The sequence below is a fragment of the Meriones unguiculatus genome, chromosome 20 (assembly GCF_030254825.1).
Source record: "Meriones unguiculatus strain TT.TT164.6M chromosome 20, Bangor_MerUng_6.1, whole genome shotgun sequence".
Lineage (NCBI taxonomy): Eukaryota > Metazoa > Chordata > Mammalia > Rodentia > Muridae > Meriones > Meriones unguiculatus.
Window position 1 is genome coordinate 73106485 of NC_083367.1, and position 15375 is coordinate 73121859.

Consider the following 15375-nt stretch of genomic DNA (forward strand, 5'->3'; position numbering starts at 1 on the left):
AAACAAACAAAAAAAAAAAAACAGAGTAAATCTTTTATCTAGAAAACCTCAGAGCGTGCTACATATTCAGCCAGTGGGTCCTAAAGAAGGCCAAAATTAGCACTCAAATGTAAAACTCTAGCCTTGAGTTCTCTCAAAATGTAATCACCTCTGCTTAAAATATCACAGTAATGCTAGAGAAAATAATATTAAAAATTAACACGAGCTGTGAAAGCAGGGTAGAATTTTTTAGTATTATATGCATAATAACTAAATTATTACAGTTTTATGTTATACGAAAATAGTGGCTTGAATGTGTGCATGGGTACATTTGGTGCATATGCAGAGAATGGCACAGGAGGATTTGAGGCTCCCTCCTCTCACTTTCTGTCCTATACCCGTGAGACAGGGTCTCTTTCTCTCACTGGGCATGGATCCTACTGTTTCTGCTAGACTCATTGGCTAGTAAATTCCATAAATCTTCCTGTCACTGCCCTCAACAACTCTAGGGTTACAGGGCAGCCCATGCTTCTTGCATGGCTGCTGGGGATCAGATTCAGGTCCTCATGCTTTGCAGAAAGTGCTTTGGATCTGGAGGCTATCTCCAGCCCCTTGAATATATTTTATTTATATATAATCATGTACTGCTACTTTCCTCACTTTAAAAATTAAAACGAAGAAAACCAGCAAAACATGCATTGAATGTTTAGTCTTATCTATATAGGGCTTTCTCAATCTTCTCTACTTGGGGCATTAAAAAAAATACCATTTTCTTTCAGTAAAACATCCTTTTGTGGGACTGAAATCAAACAATACCCAATGGACTGTTTTCAGAATGGCTTGCACAATAAACCATTTACAAAACTGTCCTCACCATTTGAATTCTCACTTATCAGCATAGTTCCTTGAAAAACTATATCTTTTAATTTAAAAATTTCAAGATTTTTTTCTTGCCTAATGAATCCCCTTCAATTCAGAGTGTGGATTCAGATTCTCTGAATCAACTGCTAAATTTATAAACTTTATTGGTCTCCTGTTCAATTTAAAAAAAATATGTGCAGTTATTAAAATTATCTGAACTACTTATGGTGTCTGTTAGCACTGAAAATAAGCCTAATCTGTCTCATAGTGTTTGAAGTAAATTTTAAATGTATGTTAGATATAAAGGCAAATATAAGAATAACTTCAAATATAGTCTGAGATGTTTAACTGATAAAGACAAGTATTAAAGCTAGATTAACAAAACTCTATTTTATATAAATATCAACTTAATTCATCTAATTTTGTGTGGTGGTAAATGAAATTGTGACTTTGTTTACAATTTTAAAGCTGAACTTTACTTTCAAACTCCTGTTTAGAATTTGATTTATAATATATCTCATATAAACATGTAACTAGAAAAACAATTGGGTTATTTAAATATTTACCACTAGACTAATGTGTTACCTGTCATTTAACTCCACAATTATGGAAAACCCCACTATTAACAACTTGACAGCTGAACGCTACTAGACATTATTTTTCCCCACCTAGTCCCACAAACCTCAAAATCCTGCTGTTAAATTTCCACCAAGTCCCTATTTTTCATCTCAACCTCAATCTAAGCTAGTGGCTAGGCTTCCTAGAAACAGAAAATATTCAAATCCGTTTGTCAGGAAACCAAACCAAAGCTTGTCTACGTAACTACACCTGCATCCATTTATCCCATCGCCCCATGACCTATGCCTGCCCATTAGACTGGAGGAGCTATGGTTTCCCGGGGCTGTGGAAAACTCAACAGTTCTACTCAGTGACTATCATAAATGGTGTCAGTTTCCTGAGAAAAAGGGCACACTGGATCCACAACTCACTGGAGGGCCACCCTGTAGAACTGTTGCATTCTCCCTCATTAGATTAACAACTAGATATTCTGTGTATCGCACAGTAATCACTGTCAGCTTCCATTTTATTACTCTGTTGTTCTTCAAGGCAAACATGATCTACAACATGCAATCTGATCACTTCTGCATAAACCCAACTCTTCTTGAACCAATAACCCTTCCACACTGCTTCACCTACCCGCGGTAAACCATGCCCTCCAATACACTGCTGTCCTCCACATGTTTCCTAATATCCGTGCCTGCTTTCTCCTCTGCCACCAGTATTCTGGCTATAGCCATCTTTTCTGTCTGCATTACTCCCATTCATTTTTGCAGGCTGTAACAGACCTCTGTGCTTACTGCTGTAGCTTCCTGTATTTCCTTTTAAAGTTCATGTTTTAGTCTCTGGTTAGCATAGCTTCCTTTTTATTTGTCAGTGTTTCCCACTAGAGCATTAGGTTCAGAAGGTTGATTGTTCCATATCTCTTTCTGCTTACCAAGATTATCAACAATTCCTAAAAATGTGCCAGTGCTTGTATAAGCAAAGGGTATATTTAGATGAATATTAATGGCTGGATGCCTGGATGTTCATTTGCGAAACATCAAAAAGAGTTTCTAGGAGAAAATTAATTGGGAATATACTAAAAAAAGAAAAAACTAAATTAAACAAAACAAAACAAAAAACAAAAAACAAAAACCCTTCCATTTCTTTATTTGCTTATTTTCAGCAAGATAGGCTTGTTTGGGTACACATTGTGATGATACATGTTTGAAGATCTGAAATAAATTTTTCTGTATACTATGGTAAGAAATACTGGCAGATATTGTCTATTCTTAATATATATATATATATATATATACATATATATACACATATATATATATGCCTTTTCAGAGCTGGTAATCAAACACTTGCCTATGCTAGGCAAGTGTTATGCCACTGAGTTACAAGCTTTGGATTTGCCCAAGCTGGCTACAATTTGTGACCCTCCTGTCTCTTCCTCTCAGGTTAAAAACAATCTTCATACAGAGTAATTCTGACAAAATGTTAATATGTTATAAAACATAAGTATTTGAAAGAACATTTTAGATACTATCAAAATATACAGAAAAACCTGAGTCTTTCCTAGTAGATTTAATTCTATTTCATCAGCAGTTTCTTCATTCACATAGTTATAAAATAGTTCAGTAAACACAGAATAATTACTCAATCAACTTTTCATCTTGAAAATAGAAAAGACTATATACTTTGTAAAAAATAATTTGAAGTATTTTTCAGATTTAAACCTCCATCTTAAATTTTAAATTTATGTATCCTATGCTCATATTCCAGTCTCTAAAAAATACAAAGTAAGTTTCTATTTTGTTGTGTGAGGCCATCCCACTCTGCATATAAATATGAGAAAGATATTGTAGCAAAGATTTAGGCTGCAGTATCTTGTCTCCTTGTAATACAGCAGTAATTTAATATCAACAAAAATGTGAATTGCCTTTGCTATTTACTGAGAGGGAGCTATGAGACAGAAACTACCTACAGTCCACACCATCGAGAGTTCTGAAATAAAAGGAGAGTTAAGATATAGTAGCAATATTTTAAAAAGCATCAATGCCCTCAACAGGAATGGTAAAGTATCTCTATGCCATGCCCTGTGGGATGACTTCCAATGCCTTACCCTTTGGAGCTTTGTCGCCTTTCTCTGGAGTCTTCAGCAATGTAAGGGAACTTTCCGGTTTGAAATCCTTCACATCTTTCACTTCCTTGCCATCTTTCACTTCCTTGCCATCCTTGGTCTCTTTCACGGGTTCCTTCAGTTTGTTATCTAGCACTGTGAATTTGCTTTCAGAAGTGGGCTCTTCTGTGAGCTTAAACTCAGGAAGGATTTCCTTCAAGAGCTCCCAAACTCTGTCCACATACCCAGGACTTAGAGCAAATACATTTGTGTTAGTCCCCAGATGACGTCAAGAAGTTAGTGACAAACTCACTTCTTAGCTCATAAGACCAATTTCAATTGTTACTTAATTTCAATTGTTACTAATATCAATTGTTAATTTTAGTTAGAAATATTATTCATTGACCATGTTTTTATTGCACTTCTACTATGTGTCAGGCTTTGATGATACAGAGATCAAAACTAGAGGATAAGTCAAGCTGGCAGAAGGGACAGGCATGCTAAAACAAGTGAAATATATACATATGTGTATATGCTATATGCGATTACATGCAACACATCCATATATGCTATATATGTTGTACCTGTGTATATGCTGTATGTCTATATATGTTATACATGCATAAATTCCATGTGTACAAAGGCATCCTCCTGAGTAGAATTTTCCAATGATATCCTCATCCTCTGAAGATGGTGGGAGAATTTTTAACATGATATCAAAGGCCTTTAGCTAATAAGGCTCCTCTCTAGTCCCTCTCTCACTGGTGCTCTAGAATTCACTATCATATCTAACACACTTTTCTGGGATTATACTTCCTTGTTATTTTGTCTGCTCTGAGTTGATTTTTCCCACATTAATCAGCTACATTCATTTCAGCTAATCCTTTGAAACCAGTATAAGCATCAATTGCAGGGATGGGGCAAGTAAGCTACATGCTTCTGCTCTGAGAGCCTGAAGGATTATGACACACTTTTAGAAAGCTTTTGAAAATACCTTATAAATTACTAACTCAGCTCACATATACTGACTGAGGACACACTCTGTGACAGTTATTTAGAGTCACTGTGCTAAGTACAGTAGGCAAAGAATGACCACTGAAGACAACTGTGGACTGGATGGGGCTCCAGACCATATCAGAATGACCTTCAGAGCAAGCTGTATTAATCTGTCCTCTCAGGATATCTACTTGCATTCCCATGATTGCCACCTGTAACAATTCAAAGTCTTTTTTCCATTTTCTTGCCTCTTCCCTCGCTATACACCGTTCTTTCCTGAAGATGCTGTACAAGCTTAGGTTCAGAGCTATCGATTTAACTTCTTGGATTCTCCCAGTATATGTGAACCATACCTGTCAAAAAATTATACTTCCTACAGAAGAGGAAGGGCTGAGCTTTGATCACAGACTGAGGGCAAGCTCAGTGGAGAATAGCATTGCTGTGACAGGCTGCATGAAGGTATGGGTCAGGCTTGTGTGGCCTATGTGAGGATGTTCCAATGGAGCACTGCTTTGCAGTAATCATGCACTTCCACCTCCAGCATTGGGGACACAGTGGCATTCTGAGTTGCACTTCAAGGAGCAGAATTGAAGAAAGGCTTGTCTGCGCCTCATGGCAGACTTGCCTTCTGTGTGCTAGGTGAACCTTGCAGGTAGATAAACACAAACAGATTTTGCTTGGCTGTATGTTTTATGACTAATCTTGATTCAAAAAGCAATCTAGTGGGTTATTCTGCTTTACAAGGAAGAATAATCTACCCTAAAATTCCCATGGAATTTGAAATGATACTATAAAATGTTATGCTATGAAACATTTTATAAAACATGATCATTCTTGAAATGTTCTTAAAGAATATCTTAAAGAAAGGTCAGAAAGAAAGAAATAATACCAGCAGCTTAATCTCTAAATCTACTGAAGAAAGGCTGATGAGCTAGCTCAGTGGGTGGAAGGCGCTTGCTGCTCTGCCTGATGACCTGAATTTGATCCTGTAACCATCCTCTGACTTCCACATGTATACCTTGGCACACCACTCCCTACCCTGATAGATAGATAGATAGATAGATAGATAGATAGATAGATAGATAGATAGATGATAGATAGATGATAGATAGATAGATAGATAGATGATAGATAGAGCGATAGATAGATAGATAGATAGATAGATGATAGATAGATAGATAGATAGATAGATCGATAGATGATAGATAGATAGATAGATGATAGATAGATCGATAGATAGATAGATAGATAGATGATAGATAGATAGATGATAGATAGATAGATAGATAGATAGATAGATGATAGATAGATAGATAGATAGATAGATGATAGATAGATAGACAGATAGATAGACAGATAGATAGATAGACAGACAGACAGAGTAAATAATAAGTGTTTCTTTAATAAACTTACTGAAGAGGAATGACTTCAGGTAGCCACCCGGTGAGTGCATGGATAACTGTGAATTCTCCTAGCTCTCTCCTCTGTGCTACATGAATACTGGAAAAAGAAAAAAAAAGAGCATTGTGCTGTAGTTACCAATGTTTGAAAACAGAACAAAAAATAAAGAATTAGAAACACTCTATACAGCATCGTAGTAATCAAAGTAATACCGGCCGCATGTCACAGTGCAAAGGAATGTTATCTCACAAGTCAGATGCTTTAATTTGTTAAAAATGCCTAACTATACACAATATTAAACTTCAAATGTATTTCAAAATTTTGTTTTTATTGTTTTCTTTTGACGAGGGAGTCACATTTTAGGAACTGTATCTTTAAAAGCTCTAACATTTTCACTAATTTCCTAAACATATTCATATTCATAAAACATATTCATATTTTGTAGTATAATGCTGTTCATTTGTTTATATACTCTGTGTGACTCTGTTCTTTTCAAAGTGGAGCGGTGTCAGCATTCCAATTGCAGAGATTATGTTGAGCTCTTCCCAAGGCTGTGTGCACTCAGCCTCTTGCATAGCAACTCAAGGCAAGCCCGAGGGGTCCTTTTTGAAACTTTGACAATGGAAGAGAAACCAGAACTATCTGGTCCATCCTGTAAAAGAGCAGAGCTGGCAGTGTGCCATAGAGTCAGAAGTTGGCATTAACCAGATACCTTGCTCTGTGTTGGTCCTTCTGCCTATATGGTCTTTGCCTGGCTGGCCAGTGTTAACATGTGCATTAATTAGTCTATGTAGAGAAATGCCATGACCCTTCTACCCCAGAGAAGACACACGTTTACCCTGTGCTAGGTATGGTGTTAACATTGGTGATTGACATCTTTTTCTTGGAAAGAAGTCATAGCATGTCAGTGAGGTAGCCTGCTGTTTATGGATTTGCACTGACTTATTTAATAGATTATGAATTCTGGTGACTCTACATTTCTCTTAGACAATACAAATCTGGTCTGTTCACTGTATCCCCTAAACACCTCTGGTAATTTCATTTTATGAGTGACATTGAAAGCCTTATGGAAATGATGCTCTTTTCTCTCCATATTCCATGTGGGTATGTAAATCACCACAATGCATTAGGTTTGTCTGTAAAATGCTAAACTGCATATATAAAGTCAAAATCTGAAGTGAATTTATAGAAAAATTTAAATGATGTCATACAAGTTAGGCTCCCTTAGAAATATTTAAAAATGCACTATACATTAATTAGTCTTTTATTTTTCAAGCTGGCTTTGTTTACTTTTTAAAAATTCTCTATTAGTCATGTTCTAAATTAATTCCATTGGACCATGGCTTTACAACAAATGAAATGCTGTTGCAGCTATCCAGGTCATCTATTCAATACTTTGTCAGCCTGGCAGCTCCAATTCTTAGGAACACGAAGAGCATTATACTTATTTTCCCCAACTAATAGACATAACTGCCACCAGTGAAAATACTTAACAACATACATATACTTAAAAGGAAAAAAACAAAAACAAAAAAAAAAAAAAACAGGCAAGTTTCTTCAAAAACCATTGAAATGTAGGACTGAAAACTGAGTGAAACAAATTATCAGTAGAAATTGAGGGCTAGAGAGAGAAAGAAATTAGGGAAACAACACCCTTCACAATAGCCACTAATAACATAAAGTACCTTGGGGTGATAATAACCAAGCAAGTGAAAGACCTGTTTGAGAAAAACTTCAAGTCTCTGAAGAAAGAAATTGAAGAAGATATCAGAAGATGGAAAGATCTCCCGTGCTCATGGATTGGTAGGATTAACATAGTGAAAATGGCCATCCTGCCAAAAGCAATCTACAGATTCAATGTAATTCCCATCAAAATACCAACTCAATTCTTTACAGACCTTGAAAAAAAGATTCTCAGCTTCATATGGAGAAACAAAAAACCTAGAATCTCCAAAACAATCCTGTACAACAACAGATCATCTGGAGGTATCTCCATCCCCGATCTCAAGCTGTACTACAGAGCAATAGTAATAAAAACTGCATGATATTGGCATAAAAACAGAAAGGAGGATCAATGAAACTGCATAGAAGACCCAGAAATAAACCCACACACCTATGAATACTCGATTTTTGACAAAGAAGCCAAAACCATTCAATGGAAAAAAGATAGCATCTTCAACAAATGGTGCTGGTCCAACTGGATGTCTACATGCAGAAAAATGAAAATAGATCCATATTTATCACCCTGCACAAAACTAAAGTCCAAGTGGATCAAAGACCTCAACATAAAACCGGACACACTAAATCGGTTAGAAGAAAAAGTGGGGAATACCCTTGAACTCATTGGCACAGGAGACAACTTCCTGAACAGAACACCAACAGCACAGGCTCTAAGAGCAATAATCAATAAATGGGACCTCATGAAACTGAAAAGCTTCTGTAAAGCAAAAGACACCGTCATCAAAACAAAACGAATGCCTATAGATTGGGAAAGAATCTTCACTAACCCTTTATCTGACAGAGGACTACTATCCAGTATATACAAAGAACTAAAGAAGCTGAAAAGCAGCAATCCAAGTAATCCAATTAAAAAATGGGCAACAGAGCTAAACAGAGAATTCTCGACAGAGGACTATCGAATGGCAGAGAAACACTTAAAGAAATACTCAACCTCATTAGCCATCAGGGAAATGCAAATCAAAACGACCCTGAGATTTCACCTCACACCCATCAGAATGGCCAAGATCAAAAACTCAAGTGACAACACATGCTGGAGAGGTTGTGGAGAAAGGGGAACCCTCCTCCACTGCTGGTGGAATGTAAACTTGTACAACCACTTTGGAAATCTATCTGGCGATTTCTCAGACAATTAGGAATAGTGCTTCCTCAAGACCCAGCTATACCACTGCTAGGTATATACCCAAACTTTGCTCAAGTACACAAAAGGGATATTTGCTCAACCATGTTTATAGCAGCTTTATTTGTAATAGCCAGAACCTGGAAACAACCCAGATGTCCATCAACGGAGGAATGGATACAGAAATTGTGGTATTTTTACACAATGGAATACTACTCAGCAATCAAAAAGGAGGAAATCATGAAATTTGCAGGCAAATGGTGGGATCTAGAAAAGATCATTCTGAGTGAAATATCCCAGAAGGAGAAAGATAAACATGGTATATAATCACTTATATAGACCTATAAGATATGATAAACATAATGAAATCTATACACCTAAAAAAGATAATCAAGAGAGCGGACATGGGGTAAGATGATCAATCCTCATTTAGAAAGACAGATGGGATGTGCATTAAACGTATGACAGGAGTCTACTGAAGGCATCTGAAAGACTCTAACTAGCAGTGTTTTCAAAGCAGAAACAAAGACTCATAAGCAAATCTTCGGCAGAGTACAGGGAATCATATGAAAGAAGGGGAGTTAGTATGATGGGGAGAGGATAGGAGCTCCACAAGGACCAAATATATCTTGGCACAGGGTCTTTTCTGAGACTGACATTCAACCAAGGACCATGTATGGCTATAACCTAGAACCAAGGGGAACAAGGACTATTTCTAACAGGAACTCAATGGCTGGCTCTTTGACCTCCCACCCCCCAAGGGAAGAGCAGTCCTGTTAGGCCACAGAGGAGGACTTTGCAGCCAGTCCTGAAGATACCTGATAAAACAGGATCAGATGAATGGGCAGGAGCCCCCTCCCCCCCCCCCCCCCCCCCCGTCAGTGGACTTGGAAAGGGGCAGGGAGGAGATGAGGAAGGGAGGGAGGGATTGGGAGGGAATGAGGGAGCGGGATACAGCTGGGATACAGAGTTAATAAAATGTAACTGATAAGAAAAAAATAAAATTAAAAAAATAAAAAAAGAAATTGAGGGCTAGAGAGAAAAATGAGTAGGTGGTGGCTGACAAGAGTGGTGGCCATTTTGTTATGTAGCCTTGAGAGCAGAAAGGGAAGCAAAGTCAAAAGACTATCCAGACAATGCAGCCCTGCCTCCTGAATGGTGTTGCTAATGCTTTTTAGAGAAGGGGAGGGGCTGAACTTTTGAGCAGGGGCCTAACCCGAGCTGCTGAACAGGAAAGCAAGCTCTGTGGAGGTTGGAGTTGCTATGGCACACTGCAGGAAGCTATGGGATTGGGCTGTGAACTGTGTGTTAGGATGTGCAGTTGCCATGCGCATCTAACTCTAACATCTGAGCCTTGGTCTCACATTGAGTTGGCCCTGAAAGAACCGAAACGGGAGAAAGGCTTGTCTGTAGGACATGGCGGACTTGTATGTTGGGTGCAAAAGTCTTGCAGGCAGATAAATATAAACAGATTTTGCAAACATCTGAAACAAATGAATAGCTTTCATCATGACGATATCAGGTGGCCAACAGTATCAAAAGCTTGAAGAGCACTTGGGAATCCTTCCGAAGAGCTTGGGTCTTTTTAAGGTTTATACAGCATAGCTGCAAATATAGATTCTAAAAAATTAAATGGATCTTAGTAAACATTATAGCATTTAAATGATTTACTATTTTCCCCTAAGAAACTATTTCTCTCCTTTACATGAAACACATACTATACATTCCACTCCTGGTAAGCAAGCATTGATTGCAGAAGGGCTTCTGAGTGTTCTCTCCTGGCATGGTTTTGTCTTTTACTCAGTTAAGATAATACTTCAAAAATCAGTGCTTTGGTCACATTAACTTTTATACGTGAAAGTGTACATTGTTTAGAAAGAAAGATTTCCTTGAATTAATTTGTTAAAAAGTTTCAGCATGGATGTAGTTGCCCTGTTAGTTTCATACAAATAAATGATAATTTCTCATTACATACTCAACATTTGCCAGCTTAATGATAGCTTTTGACAGTAGCATTGGCCAGAGCTCAAACTCATACGATGTACATGGAAGCAATAGATGGTTATCCTCGTCAAATGGAAGGAAGTCATCAATAGTTATCTTCCTCCAGCAACCCTAAAGATGAGAAGAAAGCAGTGTAATGTCATAAGTGATGTATGATGTTCTCCCCCTCAAACATTACTACATATTTCTGCATACTTTTACTTTTGTGTAAAAAAAAAACTGATATTAATATTTTATGTTAGAAAACTGAGATATAGGATTCAGAATTAATCTGATTAACTACTTTAGCTTCTAAAATATATTATTATAGCGTATCTATGGTGCTATCTATATTGTACCTTCTTTTGGAGGTCTTATGATCATATAACGAAGTAAATATGTTTCAAACAGCAGAATGAAAACCTGATTCAACCAAAATTAGATTGAGCATAATATACTCTGCATGTTCATAGTACAAGTTCTTTAAATAGAACTTTAATTATTACTGCTGACCCAGACATATGCTTCCTAATCTGGTACTTCCAATCCCACATTTTGAGCACTCAAAGTTAATTACCTAAATTTCAACATGAAGTAATATTTTCCTTAATCAAACCATTATATGTTTAAATAAAAGCTCTTCATTTCATAATTAAAAGCATGAAGCAATTTATCTCAAATGATGATTTTTTTTTGTTTTAGCTTACATGCTTAGATTTCTTATGAATTCATTCTTGTGCTAACAAATATTTTCAGTAGTAACATCAAGGAAGTACTGCCCCATACTATTCATGAAACATGGCTATTGCTCTTAAATGCTTATGATATAGTGTGGGAAGGCCCATGTATAAAACAATATAAAACATAGTATGTTTAAAACACTCTAGGGCTACAGGAAAAAGGCAACTCATTTTGTTAGAGGGAAGTCATAAGAAAGTGACATTTGAAGTGTTTTTCTTCTATGGTACTTGTAATTCTGAATTCAGTCTTTCCTCGTTTAGTAGCTTATATCTGTCTCTTTTCTTTCTCAATAGATGATGCAGGGCAAGATAGGTTAAAGTTACAGGGTATAGGCACCCCCACTCTTGTAACTTTAAGTGAAATAACAACAATAAATCTACAAAAAATATGGCAGATACAAGACCAGTGCTTTATCCATTTAAGGTACCTTAAAAAATGCAGACTCCTTGAAAAAACCAACCATCAACTTCATACAGAAAAATACAAGACCCAGGATAGCTAAAACAATTCTGTACAATAAAAGAACTTCTAGAGGTATCACCATCCTTGATTATAAGCTGTAATACATAGCAATAGTAATAAAAACCCACATGGTACAGATAAAAAAAAAAAACAGACAGCTTGATCAATGGAATCAAATCAAAGATCCAGAAATAAACCCACACAGCTAAGGACACCTCATTTTTGACAAAGATGCCAGCATCACACAACAGAAAAAAGAAAGCATCTTCAACAAATGGTGCTGGTCTATCTGGTTGTCTGCATGTAGAAGAATGCAAAGAGATCCATGCATAAAACTGAACTCCAAGTGAAGCAAAGACATCAACATAAAACTGGATACTCTAAATCTATTAGAAGAGAAAGTGGGGAATAGCCTTGAACTCATTGGCACAGGAGACAACTTCCTGAACAGAACACCAACAGCTCAGGCTCTAAGATCAGCAATTAATAAATGGAACTGAAAAGCTTCTGTAAGGCAAAGGGCACTGTCAATAGAACAAATGAGAGTCTACAGATTGGGAAAGGATCTTCACCAACATCTGACAGAGGACTAATATCCAAAATATATAAAGAACTCAAGAAATTAAACAGCAGCAAACCAAATTACCCAATTAAAAAATTGTGTACAGAGCTAAACAGAGAATTCTCAACAGAGGAATCTCTAATGGCAGAGAGGCAATTAAAGAAATGTTCAAGTCCTTAGTCATCAGGGAAATGCAAATCAAAATGACTCTAAGAGTCCATCTTACACCCATCAGAATGGCTAAGATTAAAAATTCAAATGACAGCACATACTCGCGAGGATGTGGAACAAGTGGAACACTTCTACATTCTCGGTGGGAGTGCAAACTTGTACAACCACCTTGGAAATCAATCTGGAGGTGTCTCAGAAAAATGGGAATAGATTTACCTCAAAACCCAGCTATACCACTCCTGAGCTCAAATGGCATTCCACTGTACCAGAAAGACACTTATTCAATTATGTTCATAGCAGTTTTATTCATAATAGCCAGAAACTGTAAACAGCCTACATGTCCCTCAACTAAAGAATGGTTAGAAAAAAAAAATGTGGTACATTTACACAATGAAATACTACTCAGCTACTAAAAACAAAGACATCTTGCAATTTGCAGGCAAATAGATGGAACTTGAAAAGATCATCCTGAGTGAGGTAACCCAGACTCAGAAAGACACCCATGGTATGTACTCAGTTATATATAGACATAGTCAGAGACTACAGGATAACCACACCACAATCCACAGACTCAAAGAAGCCAAGAAGGTCCCAAGGGAGTATCACTAAATCTCACTCAAAATAGGAAATAAAATAGACATCTGAAGTTGATTGAAGAAGGGACCCGTGTGGAAGACAATGGGGTGGGGAGGCTATCAGGGGTGAGGATCTGGCGTGGAGAAGAGGGGATTGACAGAGAGAGAGAGAGAGAGAGAGAGAGAGAGAGAGAGAGAGAGAGAGAGAGAACAGAAATAGGCAGGAGAGCATCTCTTGGACAGGGGAGGCCTCCAGGAGTTTTTGGGGTAACCCTAGCTGTGAGTCCTAATAGTGTGGGATATGAAACCTGAACTTGTCACCTCTTGTAGCCAGGAGGGACTTTCGGTGAAGAGAGGGGAACATCAACCCACCCATAAAACCTTCAACCTAAAGTTTTTCCTGTCTAAAAGATGTGCAGGGATAAAGATAGAGCAGAAATTGAAGGAAAGGCAAACCAATGACTGGCCCAACTTTAGACCCACCCCAAGGGAAGGAGCCAATCCCTTACACTAGTAATGATACTCTGCTATGCTTGCTGACAGGAGCCTCGCAAAACTGTGTTCTGAAAGCCTTCATGAAATAGCTGATAGAAACAGATGCGGAGACCCACAGCCAAACAATAGGGCAAGCTCAGACAGTTTTGTGGACGAGTTAGGGGTAAACTGACCTGGGTAACCAGAGCAAACTAATGTGGACCCATGAGAGCTCACAGAGACTGAACCACTACCAAAGAGCTTGCATGGGCTGGAACTAGGCCCCCTACACATACGTAGCAGATGTGCAGCGTGGTCAACATGTGGGTCCCTAACAGGTGGAGGAGGGACTGTCTCTGGCTCTGTTGCCTGCCTTTGGATCCCTTTCCCCTAGCTGGGCTGCCTTGTCAAAACTCAGTGAGAAAGGGTATGCTTAGTCTTGCTGTGAGGCGCCAGACTGAGTTAGTACCCCATGGGGACCTCCCCTTCTCTGAGAAGGAGAGGGGTAGTGTGAAAAGGGGATGGAAGAACAGGACTGGGAGGAGAGGGGGGAGAAGGCTGGGATCAGGTTGTAAAATAATTTTTAAAAAATGATAACTAGGTTCTGAAAAAGAAAAGGGCAGATTCACTGGGGTGGTTAATTTCAACTGTCAACTCAGCACACCTTAGAGTCACATGGAAAGAGGGTCTTACTGAGGGACTCTCTAGATCAGGCTGGCCTGTGAGAAACTTTGACTTTTTGGGTTGACTGGGGTAGAAATACCCATTCTGAAAGTGGTCAATACCCTTTCCTGGTTTGGACCCTGGAGTGTAAATAGAGCAGTGTACCTGAGCACGAAGCCTGTCCACATTTCTTTCCTTCAGCTCTGCACTGTGGATGTGATGAGCTTTGAGGACCTGCTCTGGCTTGCCTACAGTGATAAACTATAATCCAAAATAACTGTAAGGCAATGAAACCCTTCCTTTCCTATGTTCCTTTTGCCAGGAAAATTTATTACAACAGAAATGAGATTAGGACAGTCAGAGATAGAAAATGGTCACCAAGGGGCACAGTGGGGAAGAATAGAAAGCCAGCATTTACTGAGTATAAAGCTTCTGCTTCTTATGATGAGAATTTCGGGAAAAAAGTAGTGATGGTTTCACAAACTAAAGATACTTAACAAAACTTAATTCTATCATTAAGTGGTTAAAATGGTGTGTTAAAATTGGCATATGTTGCTACAATAAAAAATAGCCATGGTAGGTGCCCTCTCATATTTTGATTGCAAACCGTGTTTCAGAGTTCCCAACCAGATTCCCATGAATGAAGAATTTGAATCTATACTAAAACAGTTCAACAACTACCCTTGCCAGATGTTCAAAATGAACATTTTCACATTCATAATGGAGTAATTTCACATGCAAAAATATTTAAGAAAAGACTTCATTCTATTGAGCAAGACATACACATAAAAATAGCCATGTGCACCCTTGTTTGTATAGGTAAAACAGTGATCATAACCTAAGTATATGTTAATGGAAATTAAATATAAATGTGCATGCATTTTTATATGTCCATAGATTAGTGTACAGAACACACAAAAAATGTCAGCATACAAAATGCCCATGATTAATAAAGTGGGCAGTTACAAAACTATATTATTTG

General features: G+C 37.8%; 1 protein-coding gene across 1 annotated transcript in view; it reads right to left on the minus strand.

Annotated features, from left to right (window-relative positions):
- Positions 1 to 15375, minus strand: part of Adgb (androglobin) — a 142692-nt gene that overhangs the window by 95833 nt on the left and 31484 nt on the right. Inside the window, exons 6-8 of the mRNA XM_060373216.1 lie at positions 10738 to 10877; positions 5918 to 6004; positions 3512 to 3759 (exon numbers count right to left, since the gene is read on the minus strand). Of these exons, the coding sequence (XP_060229199.1) occupies positions 3512 to 3759; positions 5918 to 6004; positions 10738 to 10877 (475 nt within the window). The remainder of the gene's footprint in view (positions 1 to 3511; positions 3760 to 5917; positions 6005 to 10737; positions 10878 to 15375) is intronic.